At 40.5% G+C, this 21583-nt stretch overlaps 1 protein-coding gene across 2 annotated transcripts in view; it reads left to right on the plus strand.

Annotated features, from left to right (window-relative positions):
* The window catches only part of VPS41 (VPS41 subunit of HOPS complex), a 211270-nt gene that overhangs the window by 16602 nt on the left and 173085 nt on the right, over positions 1–21583 (plus strand). Inside the window, exons 2-3 of one of the 2 annotated variants that reach the window (XM_032758281.2) lie at positions 2451–2812; positions 15276–15314. In XM_032758281.2, the coding sequence (XP_032614172.1) occupies positions 2807–2812; positions 15276–15314 (45 nt within the window). In that variant the 5' untranslated portion in view covers positions 2451–2806. Of the gene's footprint in view, positions 1–2450; positions 2813–3905; positions 3941–15275; positions 15315–21583 lie in introns of those variants that run through there. The other variant, XM_032758280.2, reaches the window with a different exon arrangement.

The following is a 21583-nucleotide window of genomic DNA, read 5'->3' on the forward strand; positions in this document are numbered from 1 at the left end:
TGTGAAATCATGTTTTATTAAAATCATGTTTCAGAAGAATATTTTACAATGTTATTGGGAAACAATCTTGAAATACGACTAAGTAAAAAAAAATGACAAAACTTGGTAATATGATCTTTGTTGGACAAGTTTTTAAATAAATACAGAGAGACAAAGAGAGAGGGGAAAGGAGGAAGAGAGAGAGGAAAAGGAGAAAAAAAAAGAAAGGCATATATCCAACAATCATAATCTAAGTGGAGAAATCATGAGTGGTTTTAGAATTTTATTTTATAATTTATTGTATTTTTCGAGTTATCTATTATGAACACATAGTACTTTTGTAATTAGAAAAATGTTATTAAAAAAATCTAATGTGGTTGCTCAGGGAAATTTTCAATAAGCTATATCTTAAAATGACATTTAGAATATTAGAAGGTAACAGGTTTCAGTGGGTACAGTTTTGGAAAAACTAAACTGCAAAATAAGCTGAGGCTGGCCAGATTTGCTAAAGATAACATCAATATTCTTTTAGCTATTTGGTACAGTTAAATAAAGGCTAAGATTGTAGCTTGGAGTTAGTAGTGTAATGTGGTGTAAATTTGCTTGTCATTAGCTGTCACACCTGTAGATTGAGAAAGGTAGCAATCTAAGAAGGAATGGAAGCTGAAGATTGGGAAAAGAATCTACAACACATCCCCTAATTAGCAAGGGCATAAGAGTGAATTATTTTAACTTTGTCTTTCCACTTTGCTGATTTTTCAAGTTTCCTGAATTTATAAATGCTATTTAATAACGGAAAATATTGAAGGCATTCAGATTGTTTAAGCAATGAAATAATGCTATTGTCATGAATAAAATGGCTATAATTTGAGTTAGTAAACTGTTTCACACCTACGAAACAAACGTTATGAGACAGATCCTTGAAACCAGTGAGCCACTCTGCAAATATAAGGTCTTAGGTCTGTTTTCTGAAGTCTATTAACAATTTTAGGTCCCATAGACTGCGAATGAGAAGTTGAATCTTACCTTTACCTCCATATGCATTTTTTTGTTTTTGTTTTTGTTTTTGTTTTCTGAGACAGAGTCTTGCTCTGTCACCAGGCTGGAGTGTAGTGGTGTGATCTTGGCTCACTGCAACCTCCGCCTCCCAGGTTCAAGCGATTCTCCTGCCTCAGCCTCCTGAGTAGCTGGGACTACAGGCGCACACCACCATGCTTGGCTAATTTTTGTATTTTTAGTAGAGATGGGGTTTCACTATGTTGACCAGGATGGTCTCGATCTCTTGACCTCAGGGGATCCGCCCGCCTTGGCCTCCCAAAGTGCTGGGATTACAGGCATGAGTCACTGTACCCAGCCCTTTACCTCCGTATCTTGAAGTTGGGAGAGGGTGGACTGATTATGTGCAAGAAAAAAAGCAGGTGATTTGACACAGAATCAGTGACTGTTAGGCTGACTACTCCTCAAACTTTAAAGTATATGCATATAACTGAGGGATATTATTAAAATCCAGATTGTGGTTAAATACGTCTCTCAAAGGGCCCCAAATTCTTCATTTTTAACAAGCTTCCAGGTAGTCTTTGGACTACACTTAGAGTAGTTGGAGAATACAAGACTACCTAGATAAGAGAGCCTCAGACTCTCACTTCACATGAGAAAATGGGATTTGGAGGTCACATGTGAATTTCATCCTGTCCACTGGCCCAGCACGAACCTGCTAGTTCATAGCAGGTTTCTTCCTCTAATTCACCTTTCCATACCTGTGTCTCTTCACTTTTCTAGTCTCCAAAAGGAAAGAGGCTCATAATATTTTATTGTAATCAAGAGAGTATACTGAATGCGGAACAAACTTGGGGAATCGAGAGTTTCTATGGTTAAATGAGCAGAGGAAAATCTGTAAAGTTTGGCTATATCTTTAATAAGACCTATAACACCCTTCTTGAGAAAGAGAAAGAGAATAAACATTCTCATTCCAGAAAAGTAGAAAGGCCAGGAAGGCCCGGAGTGGATGGCCTTCAGCTTTGCTTGCTTGGGCTGCTTGACTTCTCATCGAAATAAAATGGAACCATAAAACAAAAATGACCTTGTGGTTAAGACAGTGGTAATAATTCTTTATTTTCCTTCTTCATCCCAATCTCATCCGTTCACCATAGAAGAGGAGATTGCCAAGTTGGAGAGGCTGTAGTCCTAGAGGTTTATGGGTTGCTGTCACTCACAATGGGAAAGAGAAAATTAGAGTTTGTGAGGAAAGTCAGAAAAGTAGAAGAGCTCATTTTCTCTTTCCCGTGGATACTGGACTGAGGGCTTCCACAGTCTTTTTGGTCTGTATTAAAGTTTTTCTGGGATCTGGAGTTCATCATGAGCAATGTTTTGCCCTGGGCTGCTTTGCAAGAGATTTTAGAAACTCTTGGGTTAGGTTTATACTTGCCCTAGGTTTATACTTGCTTATGGATTTCTTTTTTCTTTTTTTTCAGATAGGGTCTCACTCGGTTGTCCAGGCTGGTGTGCAGTGGCACCATCAATGCTCACTGCAGCCTCAACCCCCACCTCAGCCTCCTGAGTACCTGGAACTACAGGCGCACACCATTATGCCCGGCTAATTTTTGGTATTTTTTGTAGAGACAGAGTTTTGCCATGTTGTCCAGGATGGTCTCAAACTCTTGAACTCATGAAATCTGACTGCCTTGGCCTCCCAAAGTGCTGGGATTACAGGTGAAAGCCACTGCACCCGGCTGCTTATAGACATTTAAATGCCTCAGCATGGTCTATCCTGTCGGCTGAGTGATTAGCCCACTGGAAGAGGAACCCCAGCAAAGCTTGGAGGAAGAAGATGGAGGTAAGGCTGTTTAGGCCTTGGGGAGAAGACAGGTGTCTCAGAGATGATGTCACCTTGGCTTCTGGGCCACTGAGGAATCATGGGTTGAGCAAGCTACAGACAAGAGTACTGAGTCCATGACTTCCTACTGGGTCAGAGTCAATGAGGCACAGGGAGTCAAAAAAGGTACTGAGGCAACCACCACATGCTGCCATTTGCAATGCCCTCTGCTGGTCACCAGCTACTCCAGTGAATGGAAATTTTAATATGTCTGTCTTTGGACAAGATGCTGCAGATTCCTGAGGATTAGGAAACAGAATTCATAATGTTCAGAAACATGGAGAGGGGATCAGTCATTCTGAATGCTGGAAGTAATATAGTGGTTGTGCAGATTTTGACCAAGGACAACTTCATATTGTGTCTTCACTTGAACATTTACCTATTGAATATCCTCAACAAAGGTTTAACAATTAATTTATTAAACAACAGAGATTTTTTTTTAAATTAATGTTCATATGACAGGAGAAGACAAAGTAGCAAGCAAAAATAATGATATTATTTGTTGGCATATAAATTTTCTCTGACTCTCCACTGCAAAGATTCCTTTATATTCACTGAATATACTTAGAAAAGAGAGAGAAAAAAGGACAAGAACACTTTTAGAGTAAGCAGCATTTGGCAATCGCAGAGACTTTGGCATCAGAAAAGGCTGAATTCTGTTACCAGTTCTGCCTCTTACTAGCTGCATGACCTCTGAGCTACGGTATTCTCCCCTATAAATGGGGATGATAGTAGGAATTGCTGTGAGGATTACATGAGATAATTTATGCAAAGCTATAAACCCAGGGCGTGACATAGTAAGTGCTTAATAAACACTAGAATAACTACAGAAACAAGAACAACAATAAAATAAGCTATAGTATTAGCAATGGTTATGTTCACATCCGTCAAAGCAGAATTCCACTGAGTTTGGAGAATTGGCAGCAGAAATGAACCCTAACAGGTCCGTCCCCTAGAAGAGATTTCCAGGCTCAGATGAAGCTAAAACTACATTTCCCAGAAGGCCCTGGGCCCAGTGTCTGGTTTCCTCTCATTTCCGGGTCTGTCAGGTGACTCTCCGGTCGCGCCATGGCGGAAGCAGAGGAGCAGGTAAAGGGTGCAGTTGGTAGTTGAGGGCACAGGGATATGGAGACTAGGGTGAGCTGTTTGGGGAGGGTGGAGTGGAGTGGGTGGAGGTGCGGAGCTGCTGGAAGAGCGCAAGGCAGGTCCACGGCAGGGCGGGGTGGGACGGCGAAAGTTGGTTTCGGAGAGCAGAGAGGATGCCAGCCCTGGGAGGGCACCTAGGGAAAGCGCACTGACACACCCCCGCGTTTGGGAGGCTGCCTTTCCTCGGGCCCCATCCCTGTGGCCTTTGCCCAGGGAAATTTTGGCATGAAGGCAGGCCAGGCTACCCCAGGGACTGACTGCCTGTGGGAGGAGGAAGAGAGGCCGGGTGACTGAAATTTAAGTTGCTTTCCACTTGAAGTAGGACAGTAAGAACTAGGAGGGAGTAGACGATGAGTTTTGTTTTGTATCTGCTGAATTTAGGCACAGAACTGGAGCACTGTTGCGGTGCAGCAGGGATTAAATGCATCAGTTCTGGAGCAAAAATGCCTGGGGTCCACGTGCTGGTTCCTTTTCTTACTCAATGTGTTACTTTGAGCTACTTATTTAACTTTCCAGTGTAAGATGGGGATAATAATAGGGCCGTCCTCAGAGGGTGGTTTAAGATGGAGAGAGGAGTTTATACACAAAGTTAGAGTGCTTAAAACTGTTGGGCTCAGTAAAAATTAAATGGGATTATTTGTTGCTGGCAGTATCCAGTCAACAACTGGCAACGTGGCACTGAAGTTTAGGGCAGAAATTAGTAATGGGAATATGAATTATTTTCATATAGCAGTAGTGGTAATCACACATTTTATGAAATGACGAAGTAAAATAAAAAAGACAAAAAAGAGAAGCAGACCAAAAAAGAGGCTAGAACTTGGGGGAGATAACTTAAGTTTCCATTTCCAGTGTTATTTCAGTTGGATACTGTTTTTCCTCACAAGTTAACAGGGCTGCCAGTTGCAGTCATTGTCTCTAAACAGTGACTTCATGATGGGCTGTTTAGTATCATAAGAGACTTTTACCTAGTTCAATAATTTTTACTATTTTCAACATACTTCATTTGTTTTTACTTCATAGTGAAAATTTGTTCTGTATATATTTTATATATGCCAATAATTGAGACGTTCGACTAGGTAGAAATTTGGTTTGGCTGGTCCTTGTGATAACAAGATAACAAAATCTCTTATCTAACACTAGAGCCTCCCATTTCCATTCTAGCAGTTCAAAGGAAAACACTCATTAAGAACATATCATTTCATGACTGTCATTGCTCGTTTGAATAAGGGTGAGATTGTTTTTCACATTGTGCATCTTTATTTCATGTTGAAATATTTGTTTTATGGTTTGATTTGAAAGCAAAAAACTGAGTTTCATATGTTCTTAGATATAGTGTAATAGAAATGGAGAGAGTTGCTCCTAGAAAAACCATTGTTTTTTCTTCCCTTGGAAAAAACCTATGAAATATTTACCACTGTTTAGTGCAGAAGAAGAATTTGACAAAGTTGTCTGATGTAAAAAAGTTAGGGATATAATAATGTTTCACATTTGTACGTTATTTTCTAGTTTTAAAAACCCTTCCATATTGCATTTGGTCTTCCCGAAAGAATTTTATGAGGTAAATGTTTACTCTCATACATGGGTGAAACACCTCTGATGTTCTAGACTTTCCAGTGGCTTCTAATCTTATTCAGAGGAAAAGCCACAGCCATTACAGTAGCCTGGTTGCCCCACAGGACCTTGACCCAGCTGCCCTTAGCCACCTTTTCTTGACCTCGTTTTTCCAACTACTCTCCTTCCCTTCTGTGACTCTGCATCAGCTGTACTGGCTTTCTTAGTCTTCAAAAAGCCAGGCGGGTTCCTATCTCAGGGCCTTTGCTCGTGCTGTTCCTTTTTGAGGAACCCTGATATTTACAGGCTCCCTCATTTCCTTCATGTCTTTGTCCAAGTGTTCCTTTTCATTGCGACCTTCCCTGACCATGCTTTGAAGCCTTCCTGCATTATTTTTCTCTATAGTGTGCATCAGCGTTTGACATACTGTATTACAAAATTTGTTTTTTTTTTTTCCCTATATATTTCTGTGTACCTCTCACCACAGAGCTTGGAACATCATGACAAGGATTTGTTCACTGCTGTATGTCCAATACCTAGAATATTGCTTGATACTTAATAAATTTGTGTTAAATGATTGACTTTTACTGATAAACAAATTGAAATCTACAAAATTTACAAAAATTAGCCAGGCGTGGTGGTGTGTGCCTGTAGTCCCAGCTACTCGGGAGGCTGAGGTGCACTCCAGCCTGGGTGACAAGAGGGAGACTCCATCTCAAAAACAAACAAACAACAACAACAACAACAACAAAACCAAAAAATGGAGAAAATAAACTTAACTGTTCTATTGAACTTTTTAGAAAACTTGGCATAAATTTTTTTCTTGGTATCATGTATCATAAATGCCAGTAATCTCCAGGATTAGCAACACAAAACTAAACGTCTCCACATTATCTTTCCTGAGTGTTGTTTCTTTGGTGATTGCTTTCCTCCCCATTAATTTTCAGAAGAACCGAAATAGTGAGTAACGTGCTCAGGCTTATATCTATAATACAATAAATCTCCAGTCTTCTGTCTCCATAGCTCATGACTTTTCACTAGAATACTCTACCTTTTTAAAATATATGTAAGAACCTAAATCTAAATAGTTTTTTTACTTTATGAAGTAGAATTAGCCCTTTTCATTTTAATGATTTTCCCTCAAGCCACCATTCCACTTTGATGCTTTAACAGCCAATATGTAGTTGGAGTGGGCATTCTCCTCTCCAATGGTGTCAGTGTCTTAAAAAGATTAGTCATGGGCCAGGCACAATGGCCCATGCCTGTAATCCCAGCACTTTGGGAGGCCGAGGTGGGGCAATTGTTTGAGCCAAGGAGTTCGAGACGAGCCTGGGCAACGTAGCAAAACCCTATCTCTACAAAAATTACAAAAATTAGCCAGGCGTGGTGGTGTGTGCCTGTAGTCCCAGCTACTCGGGAGGCTGAGGTGGGAGGATCGCTTGAGTCGAGAGGGTTGAGGCAGCAGTGAGCCATGATAGTGCCACTGCACTCCAGTCTGGGCAACAGAGCAAGACCCTGTTTAAAAACAAACAAACAAACAAAAAAAACCCCAGCAGTCTGTTGTAAATGGCTGAAAGAAACAAACATTCACAAATTGTTCAGTTCTTTTTTTTTAAAGAAAGTAGTTGTACCTAATCTTATCCTTTATAGATGAAAAATGGTTAGGCTTTTCTCTGGTTTGTTTTTGCATTTCACAGTAGGAAGCCATTGAAACTGATGACGGTAGTAGGGCTTTATTATACCATTTTTTAAAAGCGAAAAGTGTATAAAAATGGAGAAAATAGGGCTGCGTGTGATGGCTCATGCCTGTAATCCCAGCACTTTGGGAGGCTGAGGCGGGTGGATCACCTGAGGTCAGGAGTTCGAGACCAGGCTGGCCAACATGGTGAAACCCCGTCGCTACTAAAAATACAAAAAAATTAGTCAGGCATGGTGATGGGCGCCTGTAATCCCAGCTAGTAGGGAGGCTGAGGCAGGAGAATCGCTTGAACCCAGGAGGCTGAGGTTGCAGTGAGCCGAGATTGTGCCATTGCACTCCAGCCTGGGTGACAAGAGGGAGACTCCATCTCAAAAACAAACAAACAACAACAACAACAACAACAAAACCAAAAAATGGAGAAAATAAACTTAACTGTTCTATTGAACTTTTTAGAAAACTTGGCATAAATTTTTTTCTTGGTATCATGTATCATAAATGCCAGTAATCTCCAGGATTAGCAACACAAAACTAAACGTCTCCACATTATCTTTCCTGAGTGTTGTTTCTTTGGTGATTGCTTCCCTCCCCATTAATTTTCAGAAGAACCGAAATAGTGACATCTGCACTGAGTTATTGTGGTGTAAAACAGCTCAGAGGATCTGAAACTAAAATCACTTTTTAGGTATGAATGAAAATTTTTTTATAAGTCATTGTGAAATCCTTGCTTTTGCCTAATATGGTAAAGGTAGTTGTCAAAAGTAACTACATATGTATTTTATAGTTTACAGAAAAAACGAATACCCTGCATTCTGCCTGGAAATCTTCTAACCAGCAGTTTTGCTTAGCTCCAAAACGATTTATAGTTGACCTTCATAATCACAGATGCCCAACAGTATTTGTCCATATCTTTCTTATGAATAACATTCTGCTTGAAGTCTGGTTGTTTGTGTATTTGTCTTACCTCTCCTAGAGATTGCTGAGTCCTCAAGAAAAAGAACAAGAACTTACTCATGTCTGTATCTTCCACAGGGCTAGTGCTTTATAGGTACTAAGTGTTTAGTAAAGTGTTTAAATGAATTTATTGGGAAAATAGCATTTCAAATTGTCAAATTGTAAATTAGTAGGATTTGCGTGAAATTATTTTATCTTACTTGCACCTTTTGTAAGTTATTAATTCAGATGTAATGTGGATTACATCTATAATGTGGGTTACATTCTATACTTTCTTTACTCTTGCCTGCTACCCAGGTACCCTTTGATCTTCCTACTCAACCAGCCTGGACCCTGGTCCATTAAACTATTTCCACGATTAGACCATCTATTTCTTAACCAAGTAGGAGAGTTTCTACTTTGAATTCTTCTTCTGCATTTTAGAAATTAGGGGAATTCTGTCCTTATTGTAGATCACTTATAGATTATTAGATGTCACATTTGTCATGTATATCCCCATGTGATTATGTTACAGTAAAAATCAAATCAATACAAATTTGAGTGCCTCAATTTTCTTGCCTGTAAACTGGGAATTTTACTCTCTAAAACTTTTGTGAGTATGAAGTATGTTAAAACTTGTGAATATAAAGTATGTTAAAGTGGCTGGGTTGAAATGGTCGTACAAATAAGACAGAGGTTAATCATTGAAACCTGGACTTGGCTTATGTATGCACAATTGTCTTTTCTTACAGTTTGGCTAAGATAGATATTTTAAAGGCAGCGTTACTGCTAACTAAAGGAAAAACAAAACCCAAACAAGAAGTTTTAAAAGTACAGAGTCAGACAGATTTTAGAGAACGCACTCTTTCCCGTCGTGTAACTAAAATGTAGTCACAAATTAGTTTTGCTGGACTAGTGAATTGGTTTGTTAGTTTTTCCACTTATCTTCACCTGAGTTGGTTGGCTAGAGGCCAGTTCACTAGCTGATTATTAGTAGCCTCTGCTGCGCCCACATTAACACCTTGGAGAGAGGACACTCATCAGATCAGCGGGTTCTGTGTCTCATGCTACTTCCCATTCATGGCTGTGCAGTCCCCTGTTGCCTTTGTTTCTTCTTGGTGCCTGGGCCTCCTTATGGTTTTTTTGTTTTTGTTTTTGTTGTTAAAAACTGCTTGTGATTCCAGGCTCTTATTTTAAACCTACTGAATCAGAATCTGTGGAGATGGAGTGTGTTAGTGGGTATTAGCTAATTCCCCAAACTGAGTTTTGATGATTCTCATGCAAAGCCAGATTTGGGACTGGGTCACCAGGTTACCAAGTTTGCCCTCTTTTCCACGCTGGGGCAGACATCAAGATTTTTCTTCACTTGCAGAATAAGATGAGTGCAGTAGCTGAGCCCAGTAGGTTGAGTGGGCTTGGTAACCTGAGTCCTCATCCTTACTACTCAACCAGCCTAGTCCCTGAGTGTCTAAAGCTGGCCACAACTCCTTTGAGGTTTTTGAAATTGAAGCTCTGTGACAACAGGGATATCACATACATACCACACAAAATATTTCCTCCTTCCTGTGCCTATATCAGAACTCCCTTTCTCATTATGCTCAGCTAGGGCACACAGTTTGTTGGGAAGAGAGAGAAGGTGGCAGTACCTCAGTGAGTGTTCACATGTACCTCCAGGCATAGATGGAGACAGATGATTTCTTGGAGCCTGGTCTCTGCTCTTTTTTTTTCCTGCAACACAGAGCCAGGTGAGCCCTCCTGCAAAGTTTGGAGTGGCCTTCCTCAGGCCCCAGGCTACCATTTCTCCCCCAAATTCAGTTTTTCTTTCACAACAGTATGTGGGCACTTACAGTTCTGAGGACTTCACAACCCAGGCAAGTCCTGGATCCTCTCTGTCCTGGGCTGACAGTCTTCCTTTTCACCACTCCTGACCTCTGAGGCCAGCTGAGCCAAGCCTTCTCCCGGGCCACTGTCATAGGGTTCTGTGCTGATGGGAGGATTAGGGATGGGGGCTGGTTGAAAGCCTGTATGAGAGGTCTTCTAGGAGCCCAAGGAATTGTTGGACTTGCTGCATCCTTGTTTGATGCTACCTTCTTGCAGTTCCCTTTCTGTAACTGTTCTACAGTTCATAAGCTAATAATTCAGACATGAGTCTGGAGAAAATATGCTTGGTATTGCTCATAAAGGAAAGGCAACATACGGAGGAGGAAGAATCTTGTTTTAGATTGGCAGCTTGTCTCATCATCATCACCGACAACATGTTTTTCCAGTAGGATACTGGGAGACAAAGAGGGCAAAGCCTTTGGGTTTATCCACAGCATATTTAAAATGAGAACTTGTAGGACAAGGCAGTTAATATTAGGTGCTAGCTGAGGGGTATGGGAAGAAACGTAAAAACCAAGCTCTGATATTGAAGAGAGAGTGAAGGTCCTCAGGCTGAGTGCCTGGCAACCCCTCCCTGGGGTATCCCTGAGAGACCCACTGAGCCTGTAGAGCATTCCATCAAGATGAGTGCAAGATGGGGCCAGGGGCCTTCTAAATGGAGGGAGTGACATGAGGAAAGTGCAGAGCAGGCAGCACAAACTCAGGAAGGGGCGGTGCACATGAGCAGGAGTGCCTTGGTGTTGGAAATTGGGAGTGGTAGGGGTGGTGGAGTGCATTCTGTCCTGAGTGTAACCGCTCAGCTGCAACTGATGGTATGTGGAAGTGTGGATCCTATGTAGACATACAGTCAGGAGTACAGGTTTTTATATGGAAGCTTTTTAAAAAACACCACCTAGGCCAAACAAAACATCTGCAGGCCATATCCAGACCCCAGGCCACTGATTTGCCACTTTTGGCATAGAGATACAAGCAATATCTCGGCGAGGGATCCTCCAGTGTGGCTGGAGGGTCACAGGTTTGTGGAGAGAGTGGGGAGTGAGGCTAAAGGTCTGTTGGGGGCCAGACTGGGAAGGACTTTGACTACTTTGCTGGGGAATCTGAAAGCTATTCTTCAGGCTGGGGCACTACTGAGGGTTGTTTGAGGAGGGCAGTGGCCATCTGGTCTGTGTTTGGGAAGATAATCCTGATGGCAGGTGGTGAGTATATTAGAGAGGCCACATGTCAAGGCACAGAAATCATTAGGTAAAGCTGTTTGGGTAGGTGATTGGACTTAAGGGATTGGTTTGGAAAAGAAAGGTAAAGTGAAATGTTTCTGAGTTTAGCTGTCAATCTGTTACCCAGAATTGGCTCAGACAGACACTTGTATCACTGGGTATCTTCCAGCCTATCACTTTTGCTTTGATCAACAGCACTTTTTTTATTGTAGAAAATATACATAGCATAAAACTACCATTTTAACCATTAAAAAAGTTGAAAACATTTTTTTTGTAGAGACAGGATCTTTCTGTGTTGCCCACACTGGTCTCAAGTTCCCTGGCCTTAAGCAGTCCTCTTACCTCAGCCTCCCGAAGTGCTGGGGTTACAGGCGTGAGCCACCCCCACCTTAACCATTTATAAATGTATGATTCAGTGGCATTAAATACACTCACATTGTTGTGCAACCATCACCACTGCTGTAGTTTTGATGTTTGTCCACCTAAAATCTCATGTCTCCCCAGTATTAGAGGTGGGAGGTGTTTGGGTCATGGGGGCAGATCCCTCACGATGGCTTGGTCCCATCCTTGAGATAGTGAGTTCTCTTTCTGTTAGTTCCCACGAGAGCTGGTTGTTAAAAAGAGCCTGGCACCTCCCCATTGCCCTCTTTTGCTTCCTTTCTTGCCATGTGATCTCTGCATATGCCAGCTACCCTTCAACCTACTGCCATGAGTAGAAGCAGCCTGAGGCCCTCATCAGAAGCAGATGCTGGTGCCGTGCTTCTGGTACAGACTGCCGAACCATGAGCCGAATAACGCTCTTTTCTTTATAAATTAACCAGCCTTAGTTAGGTATTCCTTTAGAGCAATACAAATGTACTAAGACAACCACTCTGCCTCTCTAGAACTTTTAATCATCATAAACTGAAACTCTGTACCCATTTAACAGTAACTCCCCACTACATCCTCCCTCTGCCTTTGGTAATCTCTGTTTTACTTCTGTGTTATGTAAGGGAATCATGCAATATTTGTCCTTTTGTGTTTTGCTTATTTCACTTTGAAAACAGCATAATTTATAACTTATATCTTCAGGATTTGAAGTTAGATTCTTTAAATGAGAGAGTGAAGCTAAAAAAAAGTTTGAAAACCACTGACTCCTTCTCAAATTGTTACCTTTCTCAAAGTTCAGCCTTCTTGGATTTCTTAATGAGGACATTTACTTTATGTCTTCTTTGTCTGTCTCTAGCATATTAATTAGAGGGCTTGATGAATGAAGGAAGCTAAGAAATAACAGACCAGCCTAATTCTTGACATCACTCATGCATTGCTTTGGTAGGATTGTGGAAACAAGTTTTTTTTGAGATCACCTGTCTGTGTGAGATGTTCGTAGTGGTGCTGAAGGCAAGTCTCAGAGTTTCCTACAGTAAATGTTCTCCATCAATTCCATAGCCAAAGAAGCTATTCTCAGAGCCCAGTTTTCCCTGAAGATTCAGGTCTCAGATCTTCATGCCTCACGGTGTCAAATTCTGGCACTGCATGCTTTCTGGTGTGGAGAAACAGTGTAATTTGATTTTGAGTTTTTGGATTGAAATTGCTGGTTGGAGACTTCTGTTTTTTTCTTTTTTAATTTATATACATTTAAGGGGTACAGGTGCAATTTTGTTACATATATTGCATAGTGGTGAACTCTGGGATTTTAGTGTCAATATCACCTGAATAATATATATTGTATCCATTAAATAATTTTCTCATCATCTACCCTTCCCAGTCTCCGTGGTCTGCCATTCTCTACTCTTTGTCCACGTGTACACATTATTTAGCTTCTACTTATAAGTAAGAACATGCATATTTGACTGTTTCTGAGTTGTTTCACTTAAGATAATTTTGTTTTGTTTTGTTTTAATTGAGACAGTGTCTCACTCTGTTGCTCAGGCTGGAACGCAGTGACGCGATCACAGCTCACTGCAGCCTTGACCTGCTGGGCTCAAGTGATTCTTCCGGGTTCAAGTGGTCCTCCCAAGTAGCTGGGACTACAGGTGCATGCCACCACACCTAGCTAATTTTCTTTTTATTTTTTCTAGAGATGAGGTTTCACCATGTTGGCCAGTCTGCTCTCAAACTCTTGACCTCAGGTGATCTGCCTGCCTTGGCCTCCCAAAGTGCTGGGATTACAGGCGTGAGCCACTGTGCCCAGCCCAGATGTTTTTGTTTTAATGAAGAACATAAATGGGGTATTCACCTATTTACCTCATGTGCATACTTGAGTGGATTCTATATGAGGAAAAAAAAATTTCCTTAGGTTTAGTGTAATTTTTCTGAAGAGTACTCAAGTTTCTTTTTAGAATTGTACATACAGGAAATAGGAATCTTAAGTGTGGTTTATTGGCATAGTTATCAAAGCCTTGTATTGCTGATGCTAATAACAATATTCAGCGACTCACAGAGATGGAAAGGATGTTAGAAGTCATTAAACTTAACCTCTAAGCCTCACTCTTCCAACCCCAGTGGTGTTAGGAAAGTTTATAATGTTGTGGGTGGTGAATGGAACATAATGAGCAGTTTATAATAGATGTTCAGTAAAGAAGTCAGAATAGTGACTGTTAATGTTAAAGTGGACTATGTCCACAAGAGAACGATCAGTACAGCAAGAGGACTAAAACCAGGAACTGTGATGGTGAGTGCAGAGGAGAAACATTTTAGAAGGTGGAACATGATACATGTCATTAACTCTCTGGACAGCTATCATGTAGTGGAATAATTGGTTTTTTTATGTAGTGCTAAGAACAAAAATGTTACTGTGGATTATTGTAGCTTCAAATGAATAAGAACTTTATGAGACTTGGATTGACATTAAGCTAAACAGGCTACATTGAGATATAGAGGAGGTTCTAATATTCATTGTGGTTAATGATACAAGTATAATAAAATTCTTAATTACAAGGAACATATCCCCGTTTTACCCATGGCCTTTGAAGGCAAGGACTGTGTTGTCCTCCAGGCTGTACTTTGGAGGGTGCCTGCCGCCTGTCAGGCTCTTGCTAATTTTTGATGAGTGAAATTAAAATGATTTTAAACACTAGATTTACATTTATCCTGCTGTCTCAACTTGTATTGAGTAATAAATGCATCAATCTTCCTTAAAATGTTCATTTTTTTCTTGAAAATATATTAGTTATATTTAAAATGTCCTTGCCCCATTTTTTCTTGTTCTTTGTTTATCTCATGGATTGTTGTAAAGTGCTTACATTCAGTGTCAGCATATTAGTTGTAACCTTTTATTGCTATTGATATCTATAAGTACGTTAAGTAAATCTTCATTTTGCTGACCTCTTTGAGGATGCATGGCATCAGCAGATTCTCTCTTTCACTGGACAGGTGAGAGATTAGCAGGATCAAGTCAATTTTTCCCTTTTTGCTTTGTTTCCTTCAGAGCAGCAAGATTCATTGTCTAGCAAGAGGGAAACTGTTAAATGGCAGAATTTGTCTTAGTGGTAATGGTTTAAAGAGTGCATGTAAATTATACAGCTTGTTTGCACAGGGTCTGATAGGTACCACTGTAGGAGATTCTTTTAAAAAGCTGTTTTAGCAAGACAGTCATTTTAACTCAACCAGATTAATAGCATGATAATTAATAGCACAAGAGCTTTTCAGTATAAAAATTGGCTTGTAGATAACATGAGATGGCAGTTTCCTCTTCCCTTCCGAGATTAGTGAGGCTGCTTTGCCAGATGGGTTTCCATTATTAACAAGGGAGAGAGTCTTCCAGGCCCTCAGATGACAAGTTCCTGGGGTAATTTGTTTACCTGTTAACTCTTTGAGGGAGAGCAGCAAGATCTGCAGGATCTTTACAAGTTGCAGGAGACATGTAAAGTCAGAGCATGTGGTCCTCTAAAGTGTAGTTGTAGATTCTCTTCCAAAAAGGGCAGATGGGTGGCGGTAGAACATGAGGACTCTTTCCCCCTTGCAAATGATTGTTATTCTTTTATCATCTCTTCTGACCATTTTATTTTTCTATGCTTTATAGGAAACTGGGTCCCTTGAAGAATCTACAGATGAGTCTGAGGTAAGGTGGTGACTCAGGAGCCCTCGGATTTGTAGCTCACCACGTTGTTCTCTTGAGTTGCGCTTCTTTGCTAAATGCAACATTCCCAGGGGCTGAGGGTGTAAAGCAGGGCGATAGGTAACTAAGCCTTGGGGAAGAGCTTTTAATATGCCAGATACCTTAAAAAAGATACAATGGATTAGCTTAAAAAATAAACAAGAAAAGAAACAAAAAGTTTTCATCTGAAACAATATTTTAATTTGAAACATGTTGGCAGTTGGAAAATTGATACAAAGTTTTAGAAATTTATCTCAACACTATAACATCCCCCTCACCTGCTTTTTAAAAATAGCCACTGTAGGTTTTATGATGTTTATTCTTTATTTGTTCTTTTAATGAATGTGACATGTTTATTGGTATAATTTTTGAATCATTGAAATTGGAGTTTGCTTCTTAAAAAGGGAACTACCTTAAAAGTTGTTAGGGTATTGTGATAAAGATAGTTTCTTAAGGAGAATAATATATAAGGAAGGACTTTTTAAAAAATTTATTTTCAAGTCTGCATAAGAGATGTTTAAGCATAATATAAAATTTTATTTTTTTTTTTTTTGAGACAGAGTTTCACTCTTGTCACCTAGGCTAGAGTGCAGTGGTGCAATCTGGGCTCACTGTAACCTCTATCTCCTGGGTTCAAGTGATACTCCGGCCTCAGCTTTCCAAGTAGCTGGGATTACAGGCGCCCACCACCACGCCCAGATAATTTTTATACTTTTAGTAGAGACAGGGTTTCACCATGTTGGCCAGGCTGCTCTCAAACTCTTGACCTCAGGTGATCCGCCTGCCTTGGCCTCCCAAAGTGCTGGAATTATAGGCATGAGTCACTGTGCCTGGCCCAAGCATAATGTAATTGGCTTATCAATTTTATAGATGGACTCATAAGAAAAAGTACATTTTTCCTTTTAATATTTCATTTTGCTCAGAGGAATGAAAATGTATCTGTGATAACCTGCTGGAAATACACACTGATATGACTCTAGCCATGATAATCTATTACATTTGGGTTGATACTGCATAAGCTTATGTGAATTTTATTGCTTTTCCAGGGAAAAGTTGGACTTACGCATATTTCTGTAGAGAACAGCTTATATATCAGGGATGTCCAATCTTTTGGCTCCCTGGGTCACATTGGAAGAAGAAGAATTGTCTTGGGCCACACATAAAATACACTAACAATAGCTGATGAGCTAAAAAAAATTGCAACAGAAAATCAAACAGTGTTTTAAGAAAGTTTATGAATTTGTGTTGGGCTGCATTCAAAGCCATCCTAGGCCATATGTGGCCTGTGGGCCATGGGTTGGACAAGCTTGTTCTGTATTACGTCATCGTGTAGTCATGGTTTCTAACATTTTCATTAATAAGGACTTCCATTACTGTGGGGCTCCTGGTAAGGCATTTCTGAGTTTGCTTATAGATAGGGTATATTTGTTAATTTCTTATAGAGTATTGAAAAGCATTTTAGGTTACCTTATTTTGGAAATCTCTAGTTAACCAAGATTCCAGTGTTCTTAGAATCATTGGTACAGAATCAGACAGTGTTGGAACTCTGTCCAGGAATTTCATTTTACAGGTGAGGAGGGTGTTGGCAGCCACCTAAATCTAAATCTTTCCACACATGCTCCAAATACTAAACAGCTCAACAAAGAGAGCACACACAATCTAGGCCTCTAGTATAATTAGCAAATGGGGAGTAATACAAACTTCAGTGCAAGTGGGGAAATAAACATCCAAAGTCAGCAGAGTCAGCTCTGGAGTTGACACTGGAGCTGACAGTCAGGTGGAGACTGGGTAGAAATGAAGAGAGTAAGCTGAGACCCAGCTGAGGCAGAATGCACATAAAAATCATCTTAGTGAGAAGGGGGCCCCATTCTTAGTGGGGAAGTCTAAGAACAGATGTGAGACTTGGTGGATTTCGAGAATTTAAAGAAAGGAGCTTGAAAGTATGTAGGGCTTTAGGTAACAGAGCTGGATGGTGCTGCTTTTGGCAGAGATGGGGGAGGCATCCTTAGAGGCTTGGCAGTGAAAGGAAAGGACAAAGCAGAGGAAATTAAGGGTGCCCAGAAGCAAAGAACATCATCAGATCAGGAGACTTACCTACTCACCAAAAAAAGATGCCTCTTAGAAAAGAAAATGCCGAAACCTGGTAAACCACACAGATGCCTCACCCCTTCTTCCCTAGTAGCATCTATTACTGCTATCCAGGAACATCCAAGACATTTAAAAATGAATTGAAATGACAAGTAACATCCATAAAAAGCTACTATAGGAAGAAAATAAAATCAGAGGTTTCAGTAGCAGAAAACAATAACATAACACTCCATCATGAATTGAATATCTATAAACAAGCATTTGCAGATACAATAAACTACCTTAATGTGGTTTTTTTTTTGTTTTTTTTTTGTTTTTTTTTTTTTTTTAGACAAAGTCTTGCTTTGTCACTCAGGCTGGAGTGCAATGACACGATCTCGGCTCACTGTAACCTCCACCTCCCAGGTTCAAGCAATTCTCATGCTTCAGGCTCCTGAGTAGCTGTGATTACAGGTGTGCACAAACACCCCCGGCTCACTTTTGTATTTTTAGTAGAGACGGGGTTTTGCCATGTAGGCCAAGCAGGTGTCAAATTCCTGGCCTCAAGTGATCTGCCTGCCTCAGCCTCCTAAAGTGTTGGGATTACAGGTGTGAGCCACCATGCCTGGCCACAGTAAAGTACCTTAAATCAGATATTTAAAAACTATGTTAGAAATGGACAAAGAAACTAGGAAGTTAGGGAATGAGAGTTGGCCAAACTGAGGAGAGAAATGTAAGGAAAAGGTAGTTATTTTAAGATTGAGGAAAGTGAGACCCAAATGTGGCCTGATTGTCTAATGTCCTACAGCTGGTGAGTGGGAGAAAGGGGTTCCAACTCTGGGCTCTTTCCATTGTCTTGCTGTCTAGCCTCCAGTGCCTACTGCTTGGGATAGTGCTAAAGAACGGGAGGTGGACCCTCATTTGTATCGTGGCCATACCTTGTGCTTTTTGTATGACCTGGGCATAGCACTTACCTCCTATATTCTTCAGTTTCCTCGTGTGAAAAATGGGTCTTGTTGCTTGCCTTGTATGGTTGCTGTGAAGATTAGATACAATTAATGTTCATAAAGCATCTTGTATAGAGCCTAGCACATGGGAAGCACTTGCTGAATATTAATGACCTTCAGTTTATATTTTAGATATTGTCATGGTGGCTCATTTTCCAGCTTGGTGCTTCAACCCGAGGGTTTAGAGAGATTCCTCCCCCACTTCCCCCCAACCCTGGCCTCCACGCCCCCCGCCACCACTAGCTCTGTGAAAGCAGTTACTCTCCTAGATATTACTGATTCTACTGAGTTTATGGACCAGCAAGGTAGTCAGGATGTTGATAGACCAGGTTTAGGCCTTGTAAGTGCTAAGCCTTTTGCAGTTGAGCCTTTGAAGACTTTGGAGTCTTTTTTACTCAGTTTGAATCACTTTCCAGTTCCAGGAGTGATATTTTGAGACAACACTCAGTCCGCCAGAGATTCCTCTTTCATCCATTTCTCTTTGTTTTCTATTATCTCTTCTCATTGTGTTTTGTAACTGTTAAACTTTTTTTGAAGGACAGGCATTTTCCTTATATATTTCTACCTTTTCCTATTCAAGTGCTAGGGTAATTTCCATTTCCATAAAGAATAATGTGTAGTGGGCCAGGCGCAGTGGCTCACGCCTGTAATCCCAGCACTTTGGGAGGCCGAGGCAGGCGGATCACGAGGTCAGGAGATCGAGACCATCCTGGCCAACATGGTGAAACCCCGTCTCTAGTAAAAATACAAAAAAAAATTAGCCAGGCGTGGTGGCGGGCACCTGTAGTCCCAGCTACTTGGGAGGCTGAGGCAGGAGAATGGCGTGAACCCGGGAGGCGGAGCTTGCAGTGAGCTGAGATAGCGCCATTGCACTCCAGGGGGGGGAAGGCGAGACAACTCCTCCTCAAAAAAAAAAAAAAAAAAATGTGTAGTGTTTCAACCATATAACAATTTATATATCATTTTATGAAATGTTGTATTTCATGTAAACTGTGCTTTTATATTATATCAGTAAGACTTTTAAGTTTATCCGAAGATCTTATTTTAATACATGTTTGGGAAAAGAATATTGTCTACCAAAAACTGGCCATGTGTTTTTCATTACTCTTGAAAACTACAACCAAATGAAATGAAATTGTTGAGTTAGTATTATTAATGTAAAGGAAAGTGGTATATATGTCAATATATAAAACTTTTAAGAACTTTAATTTATTTTGCAGTTAAAGTAGAAATGCAAAATCATGTTACAACCAAGATAGTTAAGTGTGCCATTTAATAGGCTACATGGTTAAGGGTCCTGCATTTACAGTAATAATTGGTTGTGGCAAAATTTTGTAGACTAACTAAACTGGTCCTTCCAGCTTGGATGTTTTGAAAAATATGCAGTGTGCTGTTTATTTCACCTTGATATCATGAGCCAGACTACTTCTTAGATGGTGTTTTATTTTTGAAGAGCATAACAAAGAAGTACATTATCTTCAAAAGGATTTCACTCCTATTTTGAAGCACTAAGATCTTTTCAATACTTAGGGATGATTGCTCTTGTGTAAATGGTAGCCGAGTGAGGTGGGAGCACAGAGGAGTGGATGAGTGGTCAGGAATGGCTTCAGTTGGAGTCTTCAAGAGTAAGTATGCCTGGAATCTTGGGAGGTGAGTCTGGGCAGCGAAGCTGGGAGTCTTTGGGAAGGAGGGAATGTATGTGCAGAGACTGAGTCACGCAAGAGTATGTATATATGTTTAGCCAACCATGAGGCACTCAGTGTGGCTGTAGTGTAGGAGAAGGGTGGGAGCAATGAGGCTGGCGAAGGAAATTGGTGTGGTTGTGAAGCTCCTGATGTATTAAACCAGGAAGTGCGGACTTGATTCTGCAGCCAACGGGGAGCCACCCAAAAGTTTGATTGTTGAGAGTGGGAAGGGGTTGGTGACAGATGAACTGGAAGGAGAGATGAGATAGCAGGAAGACCATTTGCATGGTTCTCATGGAAGTCCGCATAAGAGATAGGAGGAGTGTAGGGGCCTGGGCAAGGCAGTAGCAGAAGACAAAGAGGAACTGACTCCAAGGGGATGCTTCTTGAATCCAGTCAATAGGAAATATAGGATAGTGTGGAAGAGACGAGCCAGATGGGGAGTCAGGAAAATTCCAGTGTCTAGTTCAGCCTTGTTACAGTAAAATGCGTCCAGTATAAACAGTGAGAGGAAAAAGATATTCTAATCCTGAATTCTGAACCTAAAGATTGATTTCTTTATGTTTAGATTATTCTTTTTTTTTTGAAGTTTTCTTTTTTTTTTTTAAATTTTATTATTATACTTTAAGTTTTAGGGTACATGTGCACAATGTGCAGGTTTGTTACATTATGTATACATGTGCCATGTTGGTGTGCATTAACTCGTCATTTAGCATTAGGTATATCTCCTAATGCTGTCCCTCCCCCCCACCCCCACCCTACAACAGTCCCCGGAGTGTGATGTTCCCCTTCCTGTGTCCATGTGTTCTTATTGTTCAATTCCCACCTATGAGTGAGAACATGCAGTGTTTGGTTTTTGGTCCTTGCGATAGTTTACTGAGAATGATGATTATTCGTTTCTTTAAAGTGGTACTTTGTAATCCACCTCTTTTATATGGCTTTGTTCAAGCTGAAACAAATAATATGCTTTCGTATTAAATATATTTTCAAGCAAAAGCAAATAAATTAATTTCTGGAATTTTATTTTTTAAGTCCTACAAGTTACTGCTTGTTAGAGGCAGGTCTGAGCCCCCTTTGGAGCAAAGATGTAATGGAACAAGTATTGTGTGAGAAGTCTACCCTGATAATGATGATCATTACAAAAATGAACAGTTATTTAGTATAGAAAACAGTGCTGGGCACTTTGGTGTGCTCTTTAGGTATCTTAATCTGCCCTGTGACTTGGCCATGATGATCACTTCCGGTTTACAGATAAAAACACAGACTTCAAGTTTTCGGTAACTTGCAAGGCTACCCAGTTGGTAAGTGCATTTGGATCCCGTAGTTTGACTCCAAGGCTCCAACCTCTAGTTAATACTGCCTTTAACTTCCTTGTGACTCTCTGATTTTAGGCCAAACTCTTCCTCTATGTACCTTTATAGAATTTGACAGGATTAAAAAAAAAAAAATCTTTGAAACTTTCTCTATGTATAAT

The sequence above is a fragment of the Hylobates moloch genome, unplaced genomic scaffold, assembly GCF_009828535.3.
Source record: "Hylobates moloch isolate HMO894 unplaced genomic scaffold, HMol_V3 SCAFFOLD_1, whole genome shotgun sequence".
NCBI lineage: Eukaryota > Metazoa > Chordata > Mammalia > Primates > Hylobatidae > Hylobates > Hylobates moloch.